The sequence below is a fragment of the Stegodyphus dumicola genome, chromosome X1 (genome assembly GCF_044657685.1).
Source record: "Stegodyphus dumicola isolate Sdum_Otavi_A_Nest chromosome X1, ASM4465768v1".
NCBI lineage: Eukaryota > Metazoa > Arthropoda > Arachnida > Araneae > Eresidae > Stegodyphus > Stegodyphus dumicola.
Genome location: NC_140780.1, coordinates 170294088 through 170321097, shown reverse-complemented (window position 1 = coordinate 170321097; position 27010 = coordinate 170294088). Strand labels below are relative to the sequence as shown.

The following is a 27010-nucleotide window of genomic DNA, read 5'->3' as shown; positions in this document are numbered from 1 at the left end:
TGAAAAATTTTTGTGAAAGATGAGCCGAAACCCGTAAATACTGAAGGATTTCAAATAATAAAATTAAAGTAAAAATTAATAAATGTTACGATTTCACGCCTTAATTACTTAACGGATCATCATGAAATTTTCAAGAAATATTTTTGATATATTAGCAGTGGCATAGATTGGGTGAGGCTATCTGTTTTTGGACCCAGCATCCAGGGAGTGCCTTATTGATGCTACGAAATTTTTGAATGAAGTGTTTTCCATTTTTGGCACATAGAATGGGGCGCAAATGCTTCAGTTGTCCCCAGGCGCTGGAAACTCTAGCTATGCCCCTGTATATTAGAAAAGGTTATAAATAAAATGTTTATTAAATATTTATTGTCTATAAAATGTTTGCGTGGTTTAAGCCAAGCACCTGTGCGCGCAGACAAACTTTTATATCGTTTAACATTTAATGTTTATATAACAGCAATCATTTTAACTATAAAACTTATTGTATAGTTTAAGTTTCAACTGATAAGTTACATTATATAGCCTAAAACCTTTTATAATCTTTCTTGAAAATTTCATGGTGATCGGTTAAGTAATTAAAAAGTAAAAGGGTAATAAACAAACGCACAAACAAACTCGCATTCGCATTTATAATATTAGTTAGGATTATATAATATTAAAAACAATTTTTCGTTATGACATAATTACGAATAACCTTGCTTTGTTAAGTTCCCCCACTTTAAAGGTAACCTCTCATATGCATCGGCAAAATACAATTCATCTTTCTGTTATATATACAGGCTGACTCATCTTTAATAAAAATCAAACGAAATAAACCGTATTTATATGGGGCAACAAGGCCAGAAATGGAAAAACAGATAAATCTGTATTTTGTACCAGTGCTCCTGGTAGGCAGTTGGAAAGCTTTCTGATTCCAACCACAGAGTATATACCATTTTACGAATTCAGAATTTGCAGACATTCACTTCGTGTATCAAACAGCTGACGGCAATGGAGGAGCCACTGTAAGAATATATGGGAAAAGGTGCCCAACCACGTGTGTATCATAATATTAATGTTTGCACATTTGCATCAGAACCTATTTCAATGAACATGGTCTCTTCAGGGTAAGAATATAGAATGTCAAATGGCAAAGATCAACCAAAACACCTGTTATATAGGAGGATGGGTCGCATGTTATGGAAGCTGTATATATGCTTATACCAAAATTAAAATGCACAGACATATATGCAATTGTGGCTCCAACAGGAGTATCTAGAATCAATGGATATTATGCAGCTCACCTTGCCTTTCTTTAATTTTATCTGCAATGTGCCCAGTTATTGCGATGATAATCTGCGATGTATTGTATTTTTTTGCGGTGGTTCTTAGAGACACCTTCATAATGGGCACCCAGATATAATGGTAAATACACCTTTATAAAGATCGATCGCTGTTCGAAAAAATAAAAATTCTTTGTAAGGGTGCCTTGGCATAAAGGCATGTGAACCTTACAAAAATCAATCTGTAATTTTGAAAAATGCAACCTCTGTAAGGATACGGACAATTTAAGGCAGGTCTCTTTATGCGAATGGGGTTTTCATTTGCATTGCAGATTAATTAATTAATAATGCAGGGGATGGAATTAATTTTTGGCACTTTTGTGAAAAACAAGATTTTTCTACGGAAACACTCGTCACACATTTCTCAAAGGGTACATTTATACAAAGTCCAGTGAAGTGAATTTGCATAAAGGTGCCGAAGATTTATTTGATCCTTCGCTTAATTAGTCAGCAGAGGCATAGCTAGGGTTTTCGGCGCCCGGGGACAACTGAAGATTTTGCGCCCCTTTCTCTGTGTCAAGAACGGAAAACATTTCATTCTAAAATTTCGTAACATCAATTTCGCGCCCCCTGAATTCTGCGCCCGGGAATAGATGTCCTCCCTTGCCCCACCCTAGCTACTCCACCGCTAGTCAGTAATGAAAACAAAAATTGAACTTACATAAGTATGCACTTTTATGAAGAGTGCTTTTCTGAAGTTAGAAAATGATACTCATCAGGGACGCTCGTCTTCAAGGCAGGAGCATTTCTAACAAGATTTCTTTAGGTAAAAGGATTATCAAACAACAACGATTTGCACAGGTGTGCAAGTATCTTTATGATGCAGGGCCGTTCCTAGTGAGGGTGGAAAGCGTAAAAGTAAGCGGGCTTCGAAAATCAGGGGCGGCCGGACTTCCACGATACCTAAATATTTCAAATTCATTGTAAATACTTGTCATATGTCAGTACTTGTTATACAATGTGTCATATGTAAGTACTTAGCAAGTATGAAATATAAATTTTATTAATCATTAAGCATTTTGTTTTAAATTTGGGGGCAGCAATCTCGAATGTACTCGGGTATCTAATGGCCTAGGAACGGCCCTGTTATGATGTACTCCTTATCAAACCATCTTGATTCAAGGCAAACTAGATATCTAGTTGGCTTGCTTGATTCTTTTAACAGAGCCCTTGTGATCTAGAATTTCGAAGCTGTATTTATAGATGATAAAGTCGAGTAAAGTGAATTTGCATAAAGGTGCCGAAGATTTATTTGATCCTTTGCTTAATTAATTAGTCAGTAATGAAAACAAAAATTGAACTTACATAAGGATGCACTTATGTAAGTTCAATTTTCCTCCTTTCTTATAAAGAGGTCTTCTAGATCTCAGCGCAGACTGTGGATTCAGATGAACTCACTGCTACTCAGTCCATGTTGCTTGACATTGCTTCGCCATTATTAATATGTAAGTGGATGACTGTTTACTGAGCCTATACCTACTATTACCCAAGATGGGAGAGAAAGATTTTTGTAGGTGAGATTTCACATGATTTCTGAAGATAATCCCATGACTCTGAGCCACTGTTTATGATTCCAACCCGAGTGGCTCCAGCCCATTACGTCATTCATGCATGTGAATATTAAGTGAAATTTTTTAAAGCAATGGGTTGGGGCATGATGAACCTCTGTCGAAGCTCCCATATTCACATGAATTATTTAGCACGAACTTCTTTCTGAGGAAGACACAGAGCTAGATTTAAACTTGATAAGGCTCTAGGCTGTTTGAAATATGAGGCCCTTTATAAGTCTGTTATACTATATTTTAATTTTAGGGGGCGAAGAAAGTGGGGGCCCTAAGCTATATATAATAGTAGCTTATATGTGTAGCTTATACGTAAATCCTGCACTGGAAAGACACTTGAGACCAATGTGCATTAAATGGCTGTTGTTTCTGATGTAGGGCTTGCTGGAATAACTGCAAAAGTAGCTACTATTAAGCTACGAAATTGAAGGTGCCTTTGTAAATATTTGGCAATCCATGTGGAGTTAATGATGGGGATGCATTACAGAAAATTAGCTGAAATTTCAAACATCGTTTTTAAAACCCTATTATGCGGCTACAAGTTTTCTTAGCTGGTCTTCTTACGTTTATTCAATCGGGCCAAAAACTCTATTTATACTGTTATTAATGTTTGATAAGCCAGTAATAATATTTGATTCACTGTGATAATACAGATAAGTGAACTGGAACCATTCTAGCTAATAAATGAAGCTTTTAAAAAAGTTACATTTTCATTAAAAAAAGTTTTTTTAATCTTGAATTTAATTTTTCTTTCCAAAAATGTAATTTAAAATTGTAAATAGGCAGACAGAAGAGCATCATGGCTGATTAATAACTGCTCGGCGCTAAATTCTCAAATGTACATAAATATTTAGTATAATTGTTCGCAGCGAAATAATCTATACCATTCTGTTTGAAATTATTTACTGTATTTTATTTTAATCAAATTAGAAAACAGTATTATTAATTTAACATTCTGAACTGTAAAAACAAGACCTTAAATATAATCAAATGTAGATTGTGAATAAACATAAGAGTAGAAATATAAGAAAAATTATACTATATAACAATTTTATATTTGTTTATTGGCAATAAATAGCAGTTCTAATTTCAATAATTCTATTTATAAGAACTTGCAGAACTTCTTAATAAATTTTGCCAAGATTATTAACTTAACGATCTGAGTTCATCGTTCACTGCAACCGTAACTTTGGCGGGAATGATGTCTCGTGTACAAAGTAAGTGCTAATTTGTTATTAATACAATTTAATATTATTATTTATATATATTATGATATAAATTAACTTAAATTTCATATATTGTCAGAGGATGCTAACGAGAATAAAGTAAATTCGTAGTTTAAAACGATTACTTAACTTATCCCTTACTTACGATACTGAGAATTTTTTTTTTGCTTTTACTGTATGTTTTAAGTGTTTTTAAGTATTTCTAGATTTATAAAAATAGTTTATGTATTTATAAAAGACTAGGTTTCTTGATTGATTTTATGATAGATATTTCTTTTAGTTTTAAAGCATGAAACTATTTTGTAATGCTGATTTCTGCAAATCGTATATTTGAAAACATTAAGTAGTTGTATTTAATGTAATTTAAGCAATTTCATTTATTATTTCTTAAACTTTTGCCCAGCAAAAAATATTATACATTTTTTTTAATAATTGCATATTTGAAAATATTAAGCAGTTATATTTAATGTTATTTAAACAATTTCGTTTATTATTTCTTAAACTTTTGCCCAGCAAAAAAATATATATATATATATATATATATACATTATAATTTGCAGTTCTGCTAAGCAGTTGTATTTAATGTAATTTAAACAATTTCATTTAATATTTCTTAAACTTGTGCTCAGCAAAAAAATATATTTTGTTTTTCTTATTATTTGCAGGTATCCTGATAGATATCTGAAGGAAGGAACAGCGATGAGTAGCCTTCAGGATGGCACCATAAATTCGGTTAGTTAGTTTTTTCCATGTTTGGTAGGTCAGAGTTGTTTTCCCTTTCCGATTTCCCTCGGACAGGGAAAATAATTTTGGCCGGAGGCGCGTTTTTGAAATCCAAGATGGCGGCCAAAAAATAGCCAAGGGCCGGTTACGGAAAATTTCCCATTTCATATTTGTTCTTTTTACCGGGTTTAAAGATTCGGAAAATTGTCATGCATTTTTGTGAAATTTTTCTAATTTATGAGAAAAAAGCAGTGTACATGGCTATAGTGTAGTGTGCACAATGCCATTTTTGTGCAATTCTAGGATTTTTTTTTAAGTAAAAATAAGTCGACGTGTCATCGTTTATGTGTATATGCGATTCTGAAAAACGCGGCAAGGAGTTTGCGATTCTGCACTTTTTCCCAATGTGGCAGTTAATATTTGTCATGATTAAGCAGTTTTGTCCCATAAAATTTCTAGCATAAGTATAATTCGGATAGCAGATTGTTGGAAAAAGTGTTCAGTAAATAAAAAGAAACATGTCTTTACTTCGTGAAGACAAAATGGCGGCGGAAAAAAAATAGAGGGTTGCTGTAGCAGAGTTGGTCGCCAAATTTTCGCCAAGTTACCATAATCCAAAGATTAACCCAAAATTTTTTACTCGCATTTAAAAAATTTCAGAACATTTGATTTACTTTTATCTTCTCAGTTGGAAATAACATTATATTACAATATAAGACATTTGTTAAAAATATGGTGGTGCATTTAATTACGGCAAAGCACACTAGGGCTATCTGCCAAAGGGGAGGGATGCCTTTCGTGGAGGACTTTCTAAGGGAAACTGGCTCGTATACACGTTCCACATGGGGAAAACCACGAAAACACCCATGCAGCCAGCCCGTTCGCGGGATTCGAACCTCGGACCGAACTACCAGTGTTCAGCGACTTTACCGCTCGGCCGCTGGTGGGCTGTTAAAAATATGAAAACAGAACATCAGTAACCAAACTAAGAAAATCTTGATGCAGCAAAATTTGAGCAATTGCATTTTTAAGCCAAACCGATATAAATAATCCTTAAAACCACTTCCAAGCTCCAGTTATACCAAAAGCAAATGCATGCTAAATTAAGATTTTCTGAAAAATTAACCAGAAGAACAAAACAAGGTAAAACTTGTTAGACTAAATAACTACACAATTTTCTTAAAATTTACATAATCTAAGGTTACTTTTCACCCTATTCCACATATATCATGATTTTTGTCATACCAGTGGCACAATTTCCATTAAAACTTAAATATGGCAAAGCCTCGAGGTCTTTCTTAGGGGAAAAACGACTTTGTGAAGGTCTTTTCTAAGGTAAACTGCCTCCTATATGCATTAGAAAAACGCCCATGCAAGCACCCTGTTGGCACGACTTGGGACTTAACGACCATTGTTCAGTTACTTTACTGTTGGGGCACAGATGGGCCAATTCAACCTGGAATGAAATTGCTTTCACTAAATACTAACAAAGCAAGTACAAGTACTATATACAGACTTTTGGGAAAAACTATTTCTCATCCTTAAGTAAACTGAAAAGCTTTTTTTAAATATACAATAATATTAAATGACTTCCAGATGTTTTTATGCAAATTACTAGCTTATACAATAAGTAGAGAAAATGTAAAATAGTATTGCCAATACAAGACTGTTTCGCTGAAAATACAAAAAACGTCTGTTATCAATTCCCGCCCCCATTTACAGCAAACTAGACATTCACTATCTAACAATACTCCTGGAGGGGCGGAAATTTAGAAGGGCACGGTGAGATCAAAGCTACAGTGTGGCAAAATAACTTCAGCATGCCATTGCGGTGGTACAAGTATAAATTTCCATTCTTAACAAGTTCTACAGAACCTGCTATTCTACATAAATTTCAAAATTAATGCATAATTCTCTAATTAATGCATAATTCTCTAACACAGAAACAAAACTAGGTTAAAAAAAAGATTTAGTTTATATCGATATGAAACGAATATTTTAAGACAGATGCTCTTTCCCATTTCCAGAGAAGCCTGAAATACGTTAATCACACCTAAGTTTACATATTAGTACAAATTATTATGAACACTCTCTAAAGTATACGAGATTCTGTTTAATAACTTAAAAGTAATTGATAATTTTTGAAAACACGCTCAGATTTCTAAAAAATGGCTATGGCAGCTCACAACACATGCGAATTTAAGTCTCGGAGATAATGATAAGAAATAAAATACCGACTACTAATTTTACCCTAACACAAAAATAATGCTTAAAATACACTGTTGGAGAAACGAAATGAGTATTCAAAAGATTTAATACAGTGTGTCATGAAAAATTCCAGAACTGTTCGCCATTTTTAAGTTTTCTACAACAAACATTTGAAACTACAATTTTTTTCAGCAGAAGAAAGAACAGACCTTTAAAACTGATATTAAAATACTTTTCTTTAAAAATTACAATTAAGAACAAGTCTTCAGATGGCGAAAATAAAATTACCACTAGCAATAATATTTGGCCTTGTCGATTCTATATGCTATGAAAAACATTATAATGGTAATATTATTAAATTTTTAGAACCTATGACAGCGTCTAAAAAAGTTAATAAATGGGAGGTAAAATAATTTATTAAAAGAAGTTAATAGTTACACATGCAGAAAAAAAATTGCAAAATTCATCGTATATAATATAATGATTACATACTTCCATAACAATTCTACCAAGAGGCTGATTATCAGCATTGATATCGAAGAAAACCTGAGGTTTAGCCATGTCGTTGGTACAAAATTGACGAGGACTAAAAAATGCTTTCAAGTTAACACCGTTACTCAGAACTACTACCGGCTTTTGTCGCAAAATGGCGCTGATTGAAAGCGGGAAAAGTTTATGAAGCACATGGAGATGAGCCATCACTATTGGTATTGCCAGATGCCATATGTTTCTGCTTCTCAACTACTAAAATAACGAGAGCCCTCTATAATTCGGCTAAGTTTGATCGCCTCGAGATCCGCAGTCCCCTTTTTAATTTTAATCGAAAAGAATGCTATTAGTAGAACTTTCTTCTTTGTTGATCAACGGCTAACGGAAACAGTTTTATTCTCCCTCTTTTTTTGAAGACCCATAGTTTTATTCCCCTCCCCACTTTTTTTTTTTTTTTGATGACTCTTTGAAAAGATCATAAATTAATGCTTATTCCAAGAGAAGTGTCGTCACTTCCATATTACGACCTGCCGGCAAATAAGTTGACTGCGGTGTCAATCAAGTTTGCAGCGGTTGCACTGTTAACTAAAACATTCTCCCCCTCCTCCTCCCCAATTTATTTACCTGAAACTAATGGAATTGCTAAATTTATTAAATTACTTTATATCTGAAGGAAGTGTATCGCTTTACATTTAAAACAATTTTTTTTCTCTCTCTCTCTCTTCCAAAAAATTTAAGTTGTAACTTTCGCGGATTTGTTTGAATTATAAGCTTCAGGTAATACAGGATTTGGGGATAGAAATACTTGTGAACAGTTTTTAAACCAGTAAGGGCTAAGGTAGGCTGTAGTTTCTCTAGTAAAGGCGAGCACGGTTGCTGTAAGTATTATCAGTAAGAGCGAGCTGGTAAGCCTAAAGCAGCCCCAAAACTGCTGCTAATCTTAGTAAATGATTTTTCTTTTAAGAATTAATAAGAACGTATGATAATCTCAAATTGTAATACTTTTTAGGAAAACCAAGAAATTGCTATAGCCATAAAATATTGCTAGCGTAATTTAGGGTTGGATGTTTTGTACCAGATTTGTTCGGTTGCATGGATTTGATTTGATCTGGAATTTACTGTCAAATATCGATAATCAGCTAACTCCCGCAACCCATGGAGGGTTTAACCTCCTACTAAAACACCATTTTAACCTCCTCATTCCGAGGTGGGACAGCGTTCGAGATAGACGTCTTATCGCTTCGCTCTCCGTTTCCTTGCGTTGCTACCACCCTCGTTACTGTACCGAGTTCATCGACCTCGCCTCACAGGCTCTGGGTTGTTTCTTCTTTGGCTTTCGCCTCGCAAAAGCGTCGCCTTAACTGCACTGCTGCACCCTTCGCTGGATAAAGCAGGTCGTATTTTATTCTTTCTTCTGATTTTCTTTATTCACCGTGCTGATAAGGGTACCTTTGGGTACGACCTTTAGTAAGGCCTTTTTCCAACTTATTTGCCTCACATGATTAATCAATATGACACAACAAACATAACTGTAACTAATAATAACATAAACATGGAAAATTCACCTCCAAACTCAGAAAATCCTCACATGAGCCATCTCAATGATCAACCCAACGTTCTCCAAATATTAAGTCACAAAATTACTTTATCCAATGACGTCGAAACTACCAGATCCTTGGTGGAAGATATCCAAGATATCCGTAACGACCCAAATGTGATTATGTCCGCTAGTGATCAAAAAGAACTAAACTTTCTCCTTGTAAAAGCCATCAATCAACTGCGTATGCAGGAAAACGAGATGGCCAATGCAAAAATAAACGAATTACAAGCCTCTAACGAAAAGCTCACTAAACAATTTGAAGAGATCAAAAACTTCTGCGACATACTTCAATCCACTAGTGGTTTCAAAGAACAAAGAAAGTGAAAATTGCGCCATAGACAAACGGATTCTGACTCCGATGAGGAGCCTTCCCTCAAAACCAGCAATCGATATAAACAATTAGAGAACCAAATAGACGACATGCATTTGGACAACGAAGATGAATCAGCCACTCAGCTCACTACCACCCCAAAAGACCAACCAAACAAAAGTGACACCATTCCCGCAAATAGAAAACCAAACTCCAGCCCCAAAACAAGCAGAATTGATAAAGTTCCCATTATTGACGTAGATGACGTACCAAAAGCGGATGAATTCTTATAAAACTTAAACAAGCAAACCGGAAAAGAGATAACTGGCACCTTAAAAGGACGCCGCCTTGAAATACAGTCTGCAGACTCTGACTCACATCGATTCATTCGCAAAATAGTCGAAGAAACAAAGCTTAAAGCCCACACCTACTTATTGCCCGAAGATAAAGTTTTAACAGTCATAATAAGAGGCTTACCCATCACCACAGATCCCCAAACCATCACTCAAGAACTTCTTGACAAAGGATTCAAGGTTAACTTTATTACACTATTAAGAAACAGAAAAGAAAATAAACCAATGCCGCTTTTCTTAGTACATATACCAAAATCAGAAGAAAATAAAGAAATATTCAAAATCAAACGCATAGGTTATATGAACGTAACAATAGAATCATTACGCAAGAAACCTGGCCCTCCACAATGCTATAGATGCCAGGGATTTTTTCACAGTTCCCTGCTCTGCACCAGAGACTGGGTATGCGTCCGTTGCGGAGGCAATCACAAACCTATAGAATGCACCCGTAGCCGCGACCAGCCAGCCATATGTTATCACTGCGCAGGTCCTCACCCAGCCAACTTCTCAAATTGCCCGGTCAGACCAAAACGCAAACAAGTTCAGTTCCAACCCAGTCCTCCACCAGCAACCAATCCCTGGACTAACAGAAGACAAGACTTTCCTCCGCTGACATCAAACAGTAACGAAAATATCGCTCAAATCTCCATTCAAAACGAAATTCTAAGAGAAGAAACTACCAGCACCGCAGAATCCTCCCTGTCAGACCTCTTTGACTTCTCTTCGCTAAAAACAATCTGGACAATAGTGATACAAGGACTCAAAATTATTAAAACCAAGAAATCACCTCTTGATAAAATAATCGCAGTAGTCGAAATCATTGAAAAAATAGGAAATCATCTTTAATGCTAATAAATTCAAGAACAGATGCAACATAAAAATCCTCTCTTGGAACGCTAACGGTCTTAACCATAAAAAAGATGAATTATCCAACCTCATTATTGAAATTGAACCTGACGTAATACTCATACAAGAGACTCACCTTAAACCAGCACTCAAAGTACTTTATACTAATTATAACACCTACCGTACCCGATCGCGTATTTCCAAACCCTACCCCACTTTTCGAATTTTTGACGTCATGGACAAATCGACTAATTTCGCCTGAATGGTAATTCTTGAGCATGCGCTGAAGGGCGAGAAGTAACATCAAAGAAACTCTCACTATAGATTCTAGTGCTGTAGAAGTAACGAGAAATTGTGTACCCGTATGTATTCGTTACTCGGTGAACCAGTACTCGTTACTATCGTATCGTTACTCGTTACTTTCGGTAAAATCGATCGGTATCCGTATCCTGACCCTTTTTTATCGGTCTACGGCCCTAAAAAGGGCCTTGAAACGTCGCATTGCATTGAATCACGTGAGCTATTCTACCCCGCGGGAACTGGGTAGTGCTGCGATAGGGAGTTTTGCGTCGCATTTTTGGGTAGAAATAATTCACTTTATTTTGGCTATTATTTTTTGGTACACTGGATTATTATTAATTTTTCTATTGCTGTCAGGGCTTAGTTTCTAAAGTCAGAAGGGTGTACGGTAGGCAGTCAGGAAAACAGGAAAATATAAAATAAAAAATAAAGAAAGAAAGGAAATAAATATTACAATAATAACATTAATTAGTAATTGAAATAACAAAAAAATTACTTATTAAAAACCTTAATAATTAAAATAATAAAAAATAGTGATTAAAATAATGAATAATTAAAGTAACATAATAATTAGCAACTGAAATATAAAATACTTATAAGTACAATTTAATAAAAATGTAAAAACAAATAAAAATTAAAATAATTTTTAAATTTATGATGACTAATTAAATAATAAAGTAAAATACCAGATCTTGTCTTATTGGCTTAGTATCGTTTCGTCCTTTCTCATTTCATACCCAGCTCGAAAAAGTGTTATTTCGTTCGCTGCCTTCCCCCACCAATTCTCTCTTTCCCGTTTCATCCGATGTTTGAAAAATAGGTGTTTACTTTACGATAAGGCGAACGTCTGTTTACTTCAATTAAAATGGTTTAGAAGAGATGACTGTTTCTACTTCGACTTAGATTTTGATTTTTTAATATTATTTAATATTTTATGCAGACAAATTATGTTGAGCAGAATAATGAATTTCAGACGTGTTCAAAAGGTGCGTATCTGAATATAATAACATTTTTGTTGTATAGTATGCATTTTTTTAATATCACACATTTCTAAAGCAACAGAAGTACGTTATCACTATTTTGGCACACACATTAAAAACATGTATAATTAAGATTAATGTTACATTCCTTATTAAAAGTAATGGGTCCTCATTAAATGCAACCATTCATGCTTTTAGAGGATTTTACATATGGTGGTCTTAAAAACATGATGTTCACTACCAATGTTTGTTTATGTTCCCAAAAATAGAGATCTCTTAAAAGGTGACCTCTTAGAGATGTCGTAAATAGATGATTTGCTATAATTATTTTCCGATAGATAATGGAATTAATGGAATTTAATGTCAATAACTCGAGGAAGCAAGTTTAAATACGGTGCAACAAAAATACAGAAGTATTTTAAATGACGAAAATATTCATATTTTGTCAATGTCAAATTTAAAAAAGAATTAATTTTGGACAAATTATGAAATCTAACTTTTATGTCGTCTTCTGGTTTCTTTATTTATATCTGGCAAAGTTTTATACTTGTTATGAAAAAATAAAAATACAAGAAGTTTGAGTCCCGTAGGACAAAGATTGACCGGGAAATTTAGTTTCAAAATTTGCAATGTTTGATGCCATTTGCCACTTGCCTTCGGGTATCGCTTAATTGAGTTAGAATAATTCGAGGAAATAAGTTTAAATGAAGTGCAGAAAAAATAAGCATAATTTAAATAGTCATAGAAGGAAGTCAGGCGGAATCCATATCAAATTTTCACTTTTTCATAATGACCATAAAACTTTCCCAAATACAAATACAGAAACTGGGAGACCGCATTAAAGATTAGCTTGCGTTATTTGTCCGTTATTCGTTATTTCGTTTGCTGCTTCCCCCATTCCCTTCATCAGAACCGCTAATGACGAAAAGGTGAAATTTCCCCGATTCATCCTCTCTCCAAAAACTCCTTGTTGAGACTGTTCAGAGTCGTAGCTAGGGTTTTCAGCGCCCAGGGACAACTGAAGATTTCGCGCCCCCTACTGCTTGCCAAGGATGGAAAACATTTAATTCTAAAATGTCGTAACATCAGTTTGGCGCCCCTTGGATTCTGCGCCCGGGGACAGATGCCCCCCTTGCCCCCCTCTAGCTACGCCCCTGAGACTGTTATTTGTTGAGACAATGAATGCTATATTATAAATATCAACTTGCTTTTTACACTTAACAATAAAATCGATAAAAACATTCGCAAATGTATAGGTTAAGTACGAATAAGAACTTAAAAGAAATTTAGAAATCTATAAAAGGTAAGGAAAGTTTTATGTTACTTTATTAGAGATAATAGTGAAGCGCTAAATATTTCAATCAGTGTTATTTCATAATGCTATGAGTATACCTTTATTCATTTAAGAAATGGCCCACCAGCGGTCGAGCGGTAAAATCGCTGAACACTGGTAGTTCCGACCTGGGTTCGATCTCAAGCAAACGGGTTGGCTTCATAAGCGTTTCGTGGTTTTTTTCCCGTACCAGCTTACAAGCCAGCTTACCACGTACCATACGAGCCAGTTTTGCTAAGAAAGTGCTCTACGAAGGCATTTTTGCTTTTAGGCACATTGCCCCAGTGTGTTTTGTCATAATCAACTAAACCAAATTATTTAAGAAATATATCAGTTGATCACTGCTCAGCGTACATCTGCTGTTTGCTTATAAAAACACTTTGTAAAGACCACTATTTTGCTAATAATTCTGGAAGGCTCATAGAATCCGAAATTATGTTATACTAACATCCGAAATTATGTTACACTAGCTAACAGAAAACTGAAGTCTGCTTAATACAACAAAAATCTGCTTGACTTGCTTTCGTGTCTTTGGGAAACGTAAGTATATGTAGAAATAAATATTAAAATCTATCACGTATATTTGTAAGGATGTAAAGCATACTGTTTTGGTTCACGATAATGATAAATATGCATCATGTTACGACAGTTTTAAAAGATCACAAATAACTATACATATGCTAGACTTCTAACAAAATTTCTGTTACAATATGAATATGCATTTATTATTATATGAGCCGTAAAACGGCACACCAGCGGCCGAGCGGTAAAGTCGCTGAACACTGGTAGTTCGGTCCGAGGTTCGAATCCCGCGAACGGTCCGGCTACATGGGTGTTTTCGTGGTTTTCTTCATGTGTAACGTGTATACGAGCCAGTTTCCCTTAGAAAGTCCTCCACGAAGGCATCCCCCTAGGCAGATAGCCATAGTGTACCTTGCCATAATTAAATACACCCATACACACATGAGTCGTAAAATTCAGTATTCGTCATTTTTAGATTCTAGGTATATGAAAAATATTTATTTTTTTTTTAATTTTCGTTTTAAATTTTCGTTTAAAAATTAATTCACTTTATAGCTTTTCTTCAATTTATTATAAACGAACAGGAGTTTAAATTTTGATTTATATATAATATGATATAAATTCATCATTCATTAATAATATTTTATGTATAACAAAAAATTATCATTAATGTTCCAAATTTTAATTTTTTTAACGATTTGTCTTACATTTGTTGTATATTTGTTGAATGCATAGCTAAAGATTTCAATTATACACAATAAAGGTTATGCAGAAAACAATTCAGCTGGCATGATAGCTAATTGCGAAAGAAAAATTAGAGTCTTATTGCTCTTAACTGTTAGTACAGTCGGTCACAAAAGTATTCGAACACCGGTACCCATTCAGAAAATTTACTTTTCCGTTGAGAAACAAAATTGTCTCCAGAGTCTATCTTGGTTCGATAGAAAAAAAAAACAAAAGGATGGCTCATGCCCAAAATTGGCTAGGTGCATGAAACAAAATACAACATGACCTATCTGGTTGAGATGGGAAACAAAATGGCTGCTCACGTAATCCATTATTGCGCTCATAGAAAACGCAAAGTGTCGCTGCGGCTCGTCTCGGTTCGCGAAGAGTGAAAACCCAAAACGCTCTGCAGTGTCTATCTTTGTTGAATGAGAAAACAAAAGGATGGCTCATGTCCAGTTTATTTAGGTGTGGGAAAACATATAACGTGACCTATCTGGATGAGATGTCTCCAGCGATCCAGTATAGACTTTTTCCCCATCTGCAATAGGTGACATCTATAAACAATTCCATTGAAATCTCCTCGAAATATAAGAAACAGCTAGCTCGTGAAATTGTAAAGTATTCCCAAAAAATTCCACTTCTTGAAGAAGGAAAAACACCCTAGATGCAGATGAGGTAGAGAGAGAAAAAGCATGTTGCACCATGGAGAGCTCGCACGGTTCTGAACAGAAAACGTGGAATGCTTTTATAGAAAAGAGTTGAAAGTGAAAGTAAAAGCCGATTGGAAATTTTTCAATTGGTTGCCGACTGGGAAAAAATTTTCAGAAAAAAAATCTGAGATGTTAAAAAAAAAAAAAAAAACTTTTTGTTAATTTTTATCATGTCTTCTAGACATGATAAAAATTAACCCTACCCCCCTTTTGTGTGGGAATGTTGTCTCACTGTTTCTAAAAATAGACCATGACTCATTCTAGGAATTATATGTTTTAAAAAGGATGAGTTTAAAGTTTATAAGATATGATAAGTTTTTAAAAAGGATATGTTTTAAAAAGTCTTTGGGTTTCTCCATTCCAAAGTAAACAAAGTGAAGACATCAAATTAATATAAAGAAAAGGAAGAGTTTTTTTTTTTTAGCTCTGGAAATATTTTTCCAATTCAACAGCCAAGAAATATTTCCAGCCAATACAATTTCATTTTTACTTTCACTTTCAATTCATTTCTTATATCTATAAGAACATTTCATGTTTCTGTTCAGATCAGTGTGGGTTGTTCAAGATGCAGCAACTCTAATCCATCCCACAACCAGGAAAAAAAGATGTTCTTTCATGAGATGTTCTTTTGCCTTTCGAAAACAATGATGACATGATGATTGTAATACATTTCGGTTCTCATGTCCCATGCTTGAACTCAGAATTATTTCCAGAACTCTGAAAATTTTTCCTAGTCAGCTCGATAACCCAGCTTTCGTATATTTATTTTTTAAGCCACTCGAGTTTCGACTTCCCATCCGTGTGTGCTGTGCATTCAACCTGGAGACACATTCCCTGAGCTCTAAGAAAATGTTTCCCAGCCCACTCAATCCCTGAAAAGGATTAAAAAAAATTCTTTCATACATTTTTAAAGCTCAAGAGTGTTAGGTGTCATGGAAAGAACCTTTTTTTTCCCTGAGCTCTAAGAAAATGTTTCCCAGCAGACTCAATCGCTGAAATGGATTAAAAATAAATTCTTTCATACATTTTTAAACCTCAAGCGTGTTAGCTGTCATGGAAAGAGCCTTGAAAAAAAATCTGAAATGTAAAAAAAAAAAAAAAAAAAAAAACTTTTTGTTCATTTTTATCATGTCTTCTAGACATGATAAAAATTAACCCTACCCCCCTTGTGTGTGAGAATGTTTTCTCCCTGTTTCTAAAAATAGACCATGACTCATTGTAGGACATTCCAAAGTAAACAAAGTGAAGACATCAAATTAATAGAAAAAAAGAAAGAGGTTTTTTTTTTTTTTTTTCAGCTTTGGAAATATTTTTCCCATTCAACAGCCAATACAATTTCATTTTTACTTTCACTTTCAATTCATTTCTTATATCTATAAAAACATTTCATGTTTCTGTTCAAATCAGTGTGGGTTGTTCAAGATGCAACATCTCTACTCCATCCCACAACCACAAAAAAAAGATGTTCTTTCATGACGAATTTTTTTGGCTTTCGAAAACAATGATGACATGATGATTGTAATACATTTCTGTTCTCATGTCCCATGATTGAACTCAGAATTATTTCCAGAACTCTGAGAATTTTTCCTAGTCAGCTCGATGAACCAAATTTCGTATATTTATTTTTTAAGCCACTCGAGTTTCGACTTCCCATCCGTGTGTGCTGTGCGTTCAACCTAGACACACATTCCCTGAGCTCTAAGAAAATGTTTCCCAGCCCACTCAATCGCTGAAATGGATTCAAAACAAATTGTTTCATACATTTTTAAAGCTCAAGCGTGTTAGCTCTCATGGGAAGAACCTTTTTTTTCCCCTGAGCTCTAAGAAAATGTTTCCCAGCCCACTCAATCGCTGAAATGGATTAAAAATAAATTCGTTCCTATATTTTTAAAGGTCAAGCATGTTAGCTCTCATGAAAAGGGCCATTTTTTTCCCAGCCCACTCAATAGCTGAAATGAATTAAAAAGAAATTCTTTCATACATTTTTAAACCTCAAGAGTGTTAGTTCTCATGGAAAGAGCCTTTTTTCCCCCTGAGCTCTAAGAAAATGTTTCCCAGCAGACTCAATCGCTGAAATGGATTAAGAACAAATTCTTTCATACATTTTTAAAGCTCAAGCGTGTTAGCTGTCATGGAAAGGGCCTTTTTTTTCCCCAGCCCACTCAATCGCTGAAATGGATTAAAAATAACTTCTTTTATACATTTTTAAGCTCAAGCGTGTTAGCTGTCATAGAAACTGAAATTTATGTCATGGTTTGTGTCTTACACGTCGTCAACGGTATGGTTTGAGGTGAAAATTGAAAACCCGGTATGAAAAATCTCTTTAAGTTCACTTTAGAAGAAGCTGTGGGATAGAGAGATTTCGTCATGGAAAAATGTCTTTCAATGTCTTTCAATGTCAGTCATGGGAAAATGTCTTTCAATGTCCGTCATGGAAAAATGTCTTTCAATATCATGACATCTCTTTTCAAATAGGATTGAAGGATTTTTCTTAAACTATGTTGAAATCTTGATCCATCCAAATTACAGATGGGAAATTCTGATCCATGGATGGATCATCCAATTTCGCTAGAACCTGATAAACGGTTGCTGATGAAATCCAAACGCAAACCCTAGCTTTTCAAACAGGAAACATTTTCCCCTAAACGTATTAATGATTTCTATTCTGTGAGACATTAAAAAGTGGAAAGAAACTTGTGTTCACAGAAGCTCTTTCTATAAGAGTGGTCCTAGGTCCAGATGAGATAGAGAAAGAGAAAAAGCATGCTGCACTTTGGATAGCCCGCACGGTTCTGAATAGAAATCGTGGAATACTTTTATAGAAAAGCGATGAAAGTGAAAGTAAAAGCCAAATGAGTCTTGGCTGTAGAATTTTCACTTGGTTGCCGACTGGGAAAAATTTTTCAAAGCTCAGAAAAAAAAAATTTGAGATGTAAAAAAAAAAAAAAAAAAAAAAAAAACCCATCTTTTTGTTAATTTTTATCATGTCTTCTAGACATGATAAAAATTAACCCTACCCCCCTTTTGTGTGGGAAAGTTGTCTCCCTGTTTCTAAAAATAGACCATGACTCATTCTAGGAATTATATGTTTTAGAAAGGATGAGTCATAGTCTTTGGGTTTCTCCATTCCAAAGTAAACAAAGTGAAGACATCAATTTAATAGAAAAAAAGGAAGAGATTTTTTTTTTTCAGCTTTGGAAATATTTTTCCCATTCAACAGCCAAGAAATATTTCCAGCCAATACAATTTCATTTTTACTTTCGCTTTCAGTTCATTTCTTATATCTATAAAAACATTTCATATTTCTGTTCAGATCAGTGTGGGTTGTTCAAGATGCAGCAACTCTACTCCATCCCACAACCAGGAAAAAAAGATGTTCTTTCATGAGGAATTCTTTTGGCTTTCGAAAACAATGATGACATGATGATTGTAATACATTTCTGTTCTCATGTCCCATGCTTGAACTCAGAATTATTTCCAGAACTCTGAGAATTTTTCCTAGTCCACTCGATGACCCAAATTTCGTATATTTATTTAAGCTACTCGAGTTTCGACTACCCATCCGTGTGTGCTGTGCATTCAACCTGGACACACATTCCCTGAGCTCTAAGAAAATTTTCCGAGCCCACTCGATCGCTGAAATGGATTTAAAATAATTTGTTTCATACATTTTTAAAGCTCAAGAGTGTTAGGTGTCATGGAAAGAACCTTTTTTTTCCCTGAGCTTTAAGAAAATGTTTCCCAGCCCCCTCAATCGCTGAAATGGATTAAAAATAAATTCTTTCACACATTTTTAAAGTTCAAGAGTGTTAGGTATCAAGGAAAGAGCTTTTTCTTTCCACAGCCCACTCAATCGCTGAAATGGATTAAAAACAAATTCTATGATACATTTTTAAAGCTCAAGCGTGTTAGCTGTCATAGAAAGGGCCTTTTTTTTCCCCAGCCCACAAAATCGTTGAAATGGATTAAAAATAAATTCTTTCATACATTTTTAAAGCTCAAGCGTGTTAGCTGTCATAGAAAGGGCCTTTTTCATCCCAGCCCACTCAATCGCTGAAATGGATTAAAAATAAATTCTTTCATACATGTTTAAAGCTCAAGCGTGTTAGCTGTCATGGAAACTGAAATTTATATCACGGTTTGTGTGTCACACGTCGTCAACGGTATGATTTGAGGTGAAATTTGAAAACCCGGTATAAAAAATCTCTTTAACTTCACTTTAGAAGAAGGTGTGGGATGGAGAGATTTCGTCATGGGAAAATGTCTTTCAATGTCTTTCAATGTCCGTCATGGGAAAATGTCTTTCAATATCATGTCATCTCCTTTCAAATAGGATTGAAGGATTTTTTCTAAACTATGTTGAAATCTTGATGCATTAAAACCACGGATGGGAAATTCTGATTTATGGATGGATCATCCAATTTCGCTAGACCCTGATAAACGGTTGCTGATGAAATCCAAACGAGGGGTCCTAGCTTTTCAAATGGGAAACATTTTCCCCTAAAAGGAGAAATGATTTCTATTCTGTGAGACGTCAAAAATTGGAAAAAAGCTTGTGTTCACAGAAGCTCTTTCTAGAAGACTGGTCCTGGGTCCAGATGCAGTAGAGAGAGAAAAAGCATGCTGCACCTTGGACAGCCCGCACAGTTCTGAACAGAAAACGTATAATACTTTTATAGAAAAGTGTTGAAAGTGAAAGTAAAAGGCCAATCGTCTTGGCTGTAGAATTTTCACTTGGTTGCCGACTGGGAAAAATTTTTCAAAGCTCAGAAAAAAAAATTTGAGATGTTAAAAAAAAAAAAAAAAAAAAAAACTTTTTGTTAATTTTTATCATGTCTTCTAGACATGATAAAAATTAACCCTACCCCCCTTTTGTGTGGGAATGTTGTCTCACTGTTTCTAAAAATAGACCATGTATACCAATATACTACAAACGGACTTGAACGCCTGTTCTCAGTATGTAGCTATACAAATTTGAAGGTAAAATTAAAAAAAAGACATCTTTTTGGGGAAAAGGGAGTAAATTTGTATAGGAATATACTACAAACGGAATTTAAGGCCTGTTTTCAGTATATAGCTATACAAATTGGAAGGTAAAAAAAATTAAAATAAAGACATCTTTTTTTTCGGGGGGGAAGGCAGTGAATTTGTATAGGAATATACTACAAACGGACTTTAAAGCCTGTTTTCAGCATATAGCTATACAAATTGGAAGGTAAAAAAAATAAAAAAAAGACATCTTTTTTTTTCGGGGGGGAAGGCAGTGAATTTGTATAGGAATATACTACAAACGGACTTTAAAGCCAGTTTTCAGCATATAGCTATACAAATTGGAAGGTAAAAAAAATAAAAAAAAAAGACATCTTTTTTTTCGGGGGGGAAGGCAGTGAATTTGTATAGGAATATACTACAAACGGACTTTAAAGCCTGTTTTCAGCATATAGCTATACAAATTGGAAGGTAAAAAAAAATAAAAAAAAGACATCTTTTTTTTTTCGGGGAAATAAGTGAATTTTTATAGGAATATACTACAAACGGACTTTAATGCCTGTTTTCAGTATATAGCTATACAAATTGGAAGGTAAAAAAAAATAAAAAAAAGATACCTTTTTTGGGGAAAAGGAGTGAATTTGTATAGAAATATACTACAAGAACATCAAGAAAAGAACATCATGGGTCCAAGAATTGAAAGTAAAAGTCCAAAAACGAAATGTTAACGACTGGGAAGAAAATTTTCAAAGCTGAAAAAAAGATTTAAAAAAAAAAAAATTTTTTTTTTTTTAATGTGTTAAAATTTTTCCAGAGCTCTGAGAATTTTTCCCAGTCGGTTTCTAGAAGCAACTCGTTAATGTATTTAAACCACTCGCGTTTCAGTTTCAGATCAGTCTGTGCTGTGCACTCAACGTGGATACACGCTTCTCACTCTCCTGGGAAGAGCTTCTGTGAAGGTATGTGAACATTTTTTTCTTACTCTTTTGTATTTCATAGACTACAAATATTTATTTAAGTCACCCATTTTATTGAAATGTATTCTTATTTCCTTTCAATACTTTGAGGTAGGGTAATATTTTTCCCCCTGCTACTGTTTTTGCTTTTCAAGGCTAGAAATGTTTTACTCAATAGCTGTTTTTATAGAAAACATGCTATTATTTCATATACTGATATATTTTGTGAAACTTTAACAAATTCCTTTCAAGAAGCCAAGATCATGTGATCCACAGCTGGCTAGACCCGTCAGTGTAATCGGATCACGATTGTTCCATCCTATACTGATATATTTTGTGAAACTTTAACAAATTCCTTTCAAGAAGCCAAGATCTCGTGATCCACAGCTGGCTAGACACGTCAGTGTGATCGGATCACGATTGTTCCATTCTATACTGATATATTTTATGAAACTTTAACAAATTTCTTTCAAGAAGCCAAGATCTCGTGATCCACAGCTGACTCCATTAGTCAGGAAAAACGGATCAGGATTTTATCAATCGTATACTGATATATTTTGTGAAACTTTAACAAATCCCTTTCAACAGGGCAAGATCTCGTGATCCATAGCTGGCTAGAGCAGTCAGGATCAATGGATCACGATTGTCCCATCGTATACTGATATATTTTGTGAAACATTAACAAGGCAAGATCTCGTGATCCACAGCTGGCTAGACTAGTCAGTGTAATCGGATCACGATTGTTCCATCCTATACTGATATATTTTGTGAAACTTTAACAAATTCCTTTCAAGAAGCCAAAATCTCGTGATCCAGAACTGACTTAACAGGATTAACGGATCACGATTGTTCCATTCTATACTGATATATTTTGTGAAACTTCTTTAACAAATGACTTTCAAGAAGGCAAGATCTCGTGATCCAGAGCTGACTCAATCAGTCAGGATTAACGGATCACGATTGTTCCATTCTATACTGATATATTTTGTGAAACTTCTTTAACAAATGACTTTCAAGAAGGCAAGATCTCGTGATCCAGAGCTGACTAGACTTGTCAGAATTAACGGATCACGATTGTTCCATTGTATACTGCTATATTTTGTGAAACTTCTTTAACAAATGACTTTCAAGAAGGCAAGATCTCGTGATCCAGAGCTGACTAGACTTGTCAGAATTAACGGATCACGATTGTTCCATTGTATACTGCTATATTTTGTGAAATTTCTTTAACAAATGACTTTCAAGAAGGCAAGATTTCGTGATCCACAGCTGACTAGACTTGTCAGAATTAACGGATCACGATAGTTCCATTGTATACTGATATATTTTGTGGAACTTTAACAAATTGTTTTCAACAAGGCAAAATCCTGTGATCCACAGCTGACTCCATCAGTCAGGATAACGGATCATGATTTTTTTCAATCGTATACTGATATATATTTTGTATATTTTGTGAAACTTTAACAAATCCTTTTCAACAAGGCAAAAGATCCCATGATCCACAGCTGACTCCATCAGTCAGAATAACGGATCATGATGGTTCCATCGTATACTGATATATATTTTGTGAAACGTTAACAAATGACTTTGAAGAAGGCAAGATCATGTTATTCAATAGAATTGTTCAATCGTATACTGGCATATTCTGATAAAACAACAGAATGATCCAATTTTGAATACAATCCCAATATGTTTTTATAAAATCCATTTCATATTTTGTAAAACGTGAACGACTGACTTTCAAGCTGGCTGCATGGGTGTTTTTTTTTCGTGGTTTTTCCCCATGTGTAACGTGAATACGAGCCAGTTTCCCTTCCAAAGTCCTCCCCGAAGGCATTTCTTAAGGCAAATAGCTCTCAAATGCTTTACCGTCATCCGAATTGACATGACCTCTCTCCATCTTCCACGGTGTCATTTGAACGATCGAGTCGGCTGTTGGAAAAAAATGTCTGACAGCTGAAAACAATTCAGCTCCAGTGCACAGCACAGACTGATTTAAAGCTGAAACGCGAGTGGTTTAAATAGATGAGAACCCTCTATAGAAATAATTTGAATATATCTGGTTTTGTGAATCAAGCCGACTGGGAAAAAATTCTCAGAGCTCAGAAAAAAATTCTGAGATAAAAAAAAAAACTTTTTGTTAATTTTTATCATGTCTTCTAGACATGATAAAAATTAACTCCCTTCTCTTTTTGTCTGGGAATGTTGTCTCACTCTTTCTAAAAATAGACTATGACTCTTTCTTGTGGAATTCTGTTGGGATTTTACTTTCGATTGGCTTTTGACTTTGTTTCAATAACTGGGGATAACTGGACATGATCAATAGATAACTGGGGAAGTTATCTATAAAAGCATTCCGCGTTTCACTTCAGATCCGTGTGGGCTGTGGAAGAGGCAACACGTCTCTCTCTTTACCCAATCTCATGATATTCTTTAAGAATTTCTTAGCCATTTGTCAAAGAAGGGGACTATAATTGAAGAATTTATGAATTCGGGAACATGTCACCCATGGCAAATCTAAAATCTTGGCACTGGATACTGGAATGCCCCGCTCCGATTATAATTCTGAGTTCTAGCATGGGACATTTTTTAAATCAATAAGTTAAACTATTTTTTCTAGTCTCATATTCTCTCGTGACTATGGTTCCAGATTTGGGTAGAGAGAGACATGTTGCCTCATCAACAGCCCGCACTGTTCTGAACAGAAACGTGGAATGCTTTTATAGAAAAGTGAAGAGTTGAAAGTGAAAGTCGAAAAATGAAATGGGATCGGCTAGGAAAAATTTCTCAGAGCTCAGAAAAAAAAAATTCTGAGATGTAAAAAAAAAAAAAAAATCTTTTTGTTAATTTTTATCATGTCTTCTAGACATGATAAAAATTAACTCCCTTCTCTTTTTGTATGGGAATGTTGTCTCCCACTTTCTAAAAATAGACAATGACTCATTCTTTCTAAAGAATAGAATTCCAAGAAAAGATTGGATGAGTCATGGTCTATTTTTAGAAAGTGGGAGACAACATTCCCATACAAAAGGGGGACTGAGTTAATTTTTATCATGTCTAGAAGACATGATAAAAATTAACAAAAAGATTTTTTTTTTTTTTACATCTCATAATTTTTTTCTGAGCTCTGAAAATATTTTCCCAGCCGATCTCATTTCGTTTTTCGACTTTCACTTTCAAATCTTCTCTTTTCTATAAAAGTATTTCGAGTTTCTGTTCAAAACACTGTGGGCTGTTGAAAAGGCAACACATCTCCCTCTCTACATTAATTGGGAATCCAAGATGTTCTAAAGAAGAATTCTTTGAGAATCTCTTAACCTTTCTAAACTTTAGACGAGCTAGCTGGATATTTTTTCATTTCTTTTTCAAGTATGGGTTCAAAGGATTCTTTTAAATAGTTGCAAGTAAGACGTTGTATCATTTTCTGTTGATCATGAATCTATTAAAAAATTTCAATGCCTAGTTTTAGGGCTACCTATACCCGGCATGATTCATATGTTTTACTCTACGTTTTAGATGAGACCCTCTCTTAAAAACACGATTTTCCTATTCAAAGTTGAAATGAGTTTCTAAAAGCATGATTCTTTGAAAAAAACATGTGTGTTTGTGTAGGTGTGGTGGGACGGTTAGATTTATTCTCTTACGAGATAGTCATCTCCACCCTCTCGTGGTCGCTGAAATCTCGTGATAGCTCAAGTGAAAAGGGTTCGTTTATTTTGACTCACAACCACGTTATATTTTTTTGGATATCTCCTCCAACGACTCGTGACACTCTTTTCCCTGAAATCAGGTATGTTTAGCAAGCCCTCTGAAGTGAAGCTCGGAATACTTTGACAAATCCTGTCGAGTGGATTCTGAAACTTTTTTAAAGGATCTCAGAGAAACACCTATGAAGACAATAGCAACGTGTCGTTTTTTTCGGAAAGGATGAAGCAGGCTCATGGTGAGAGATGTTGCTGTAAAGTGTTTTTTTTTCTTAGAAATTTGAAAAAAAAATAGAGTAGTAAGACACAGTCTCTTTTTTCGAAACTGAGTAGGAGGGTCATTTTGAGATGAGCTGGAAAATATTTTCTGAGAGATTAGAAAAAAATTTTTAAAAAATTAAAAAATATATATATTATATAATATATATATTATATAATATATATATTATATAATATATATTATAAATACTTTTTGTTCATTTTTATCATGTCTTCAGACATGATAAAATGAACGACATCTCTCTTTTCTCTTTGAAACCTCTTTCAACCTATCTCGTCCTGTTTCTCAAGTAACATTCCTTTCCTGAAAAGCTAATTTCTTTAGAAACCTAAGACAACTCTTTTCCTGAAAAGCTAATTTCTTTAGACACCTAAGACAACAGGTAGAGACATACTTCGAACCAAAAAGAGAGTAGAGATCCTTTTGAATAATGTCGAATAGACAAAAACACGAGTAGCCATTTCAGTTCTATGCTTTTTCCTAGGGACGATCCACGAAAGGGTCCTCTTTTGTTCACGACCCGTGGTTCACCCATGAATTAAACACGTAGGCTCGAAACTTTCTAACATCTCTACCTCCACGGTGCAGTTTGAAAGGAAGGTGACCCACCCATCACCCCAGCTATGAAATGAAACGTCAAAACAGTGCACACGTTCTAGAATAAGGGCTCTACAGCACAGACTCAACAGAAACAAAACGATAAAAACTTTCATAGATCCCAGAGAGTGGATGCTTAAAAATAAGGTGATGTCTCGTCGATCAAATCAGCTGTAAATAAATGTCTAAGAGCTGTGAAGAATGGATGGCCTACCTTCACAAAAGCTCTTTCTAGGAAGGAAAAGTATGTATCCAAGCAGAATACACAGCACAGACTGATGTTAAGTCGAAACTGGAGTGATTTCAATACACAAGTATGAATTCGTTCTAATAACACTTTAGATAGGTCTTGTTTGACTCATCGAGTCGAGGGGGAAAACATTGACGTGTTGCTTTTCCAACAGCCCACACTGTTCTGAACAGAAACGTAGAATGCTTTTATAGATAAGAGAAGAATTGAAAGTGAAAGTAAAAAAACGAAATCAGATCGGCTGGGAAAATTTCTGAGCCGAGAAAAAATTCTGAGTCAGAAAAAAAAAAAAAAAAAAACTCTTCCTTTCTCTTGTCACAGGTTTTAGCTAAATTGTATATACAATGTATTAGAAATTCCTTAGAAACTTTAAACAATATAGTTGTAAGAGGTTAGAAGAAAGAAATAATAATACGGTTCTTCCAAGCTACTTTACGTAAGATTGACGAAGCATTGTAAGAAATAATAGATAAGCTCGTAAAATACATGTATGCGTGATTTATTAAAAATATTAGACTGAATACGTATCTTGTATTGAGTTTCAAGAATGGAAATGTTCTTAAAAAAATTTATTTTTCTGGCCGATGGGTTTGGGTATCGATGCGGAAAAGGAATCTCCAAAGGGGTGGGAAAAAAACTTTCCCTTTTCCGAAGAAACATTTTTGGGAGGGAAACAGGCATGGTGTGCCTTTTCACGACACCCGTGTGGCTGAACAACCTATCGGTCACCGGTGATGTCTCTGGAAGGACAGAAAAAACTATCCACTGTCGTTGTTGTTCACTGGAGGCTATTTCTTTCCCTTTCAATTTTCTCTAAGATCCTTTAGAAATGGGTGAGGATGGGTAGCGTGAAGCGCGGGAAACCTGAATCAGCAGAACGAAAATCCCTTTGAACAACTATTTAAAAAGGAAATGTAAAAGAGGACCTAACTTTCGTTGAAAGCATTTCTGTGTAGACGAAAGTAGGAAGAGATTTCGAAAAAATATTCTATCCTAGAACGATGAAGTCATTCCATTGAAA

The 27010-nt window shown here is 34.7% G+C and overlaps 1 protein-coding gene across 1 annotated transcript in view; it reads right to left on the bottom strand.

The window, feature by feature from the left end:
- Window positions 1-7733, bottom strand: part of LOC118200681 (peptidyl-prolyl cis-trans isomerase-like) — a 32448-nt gene extending 24715 nt beyond the window's left edge. Inside the window, exon 1 of the mRNA XM_035372638.2 lies at window positions 7534-7733. Coding sequence (XP_035228529.1) covers window positions 7534-7602 — 69 coding nt within the window. The 5' untranslated portion in view covers window positions 7603-7733. The remainder of the gene's footprint in view (window positions 1-7533) is intronic.
- Between the last annotated feature and the right edge of the window lie 19277 nt (window positions 7734-27010).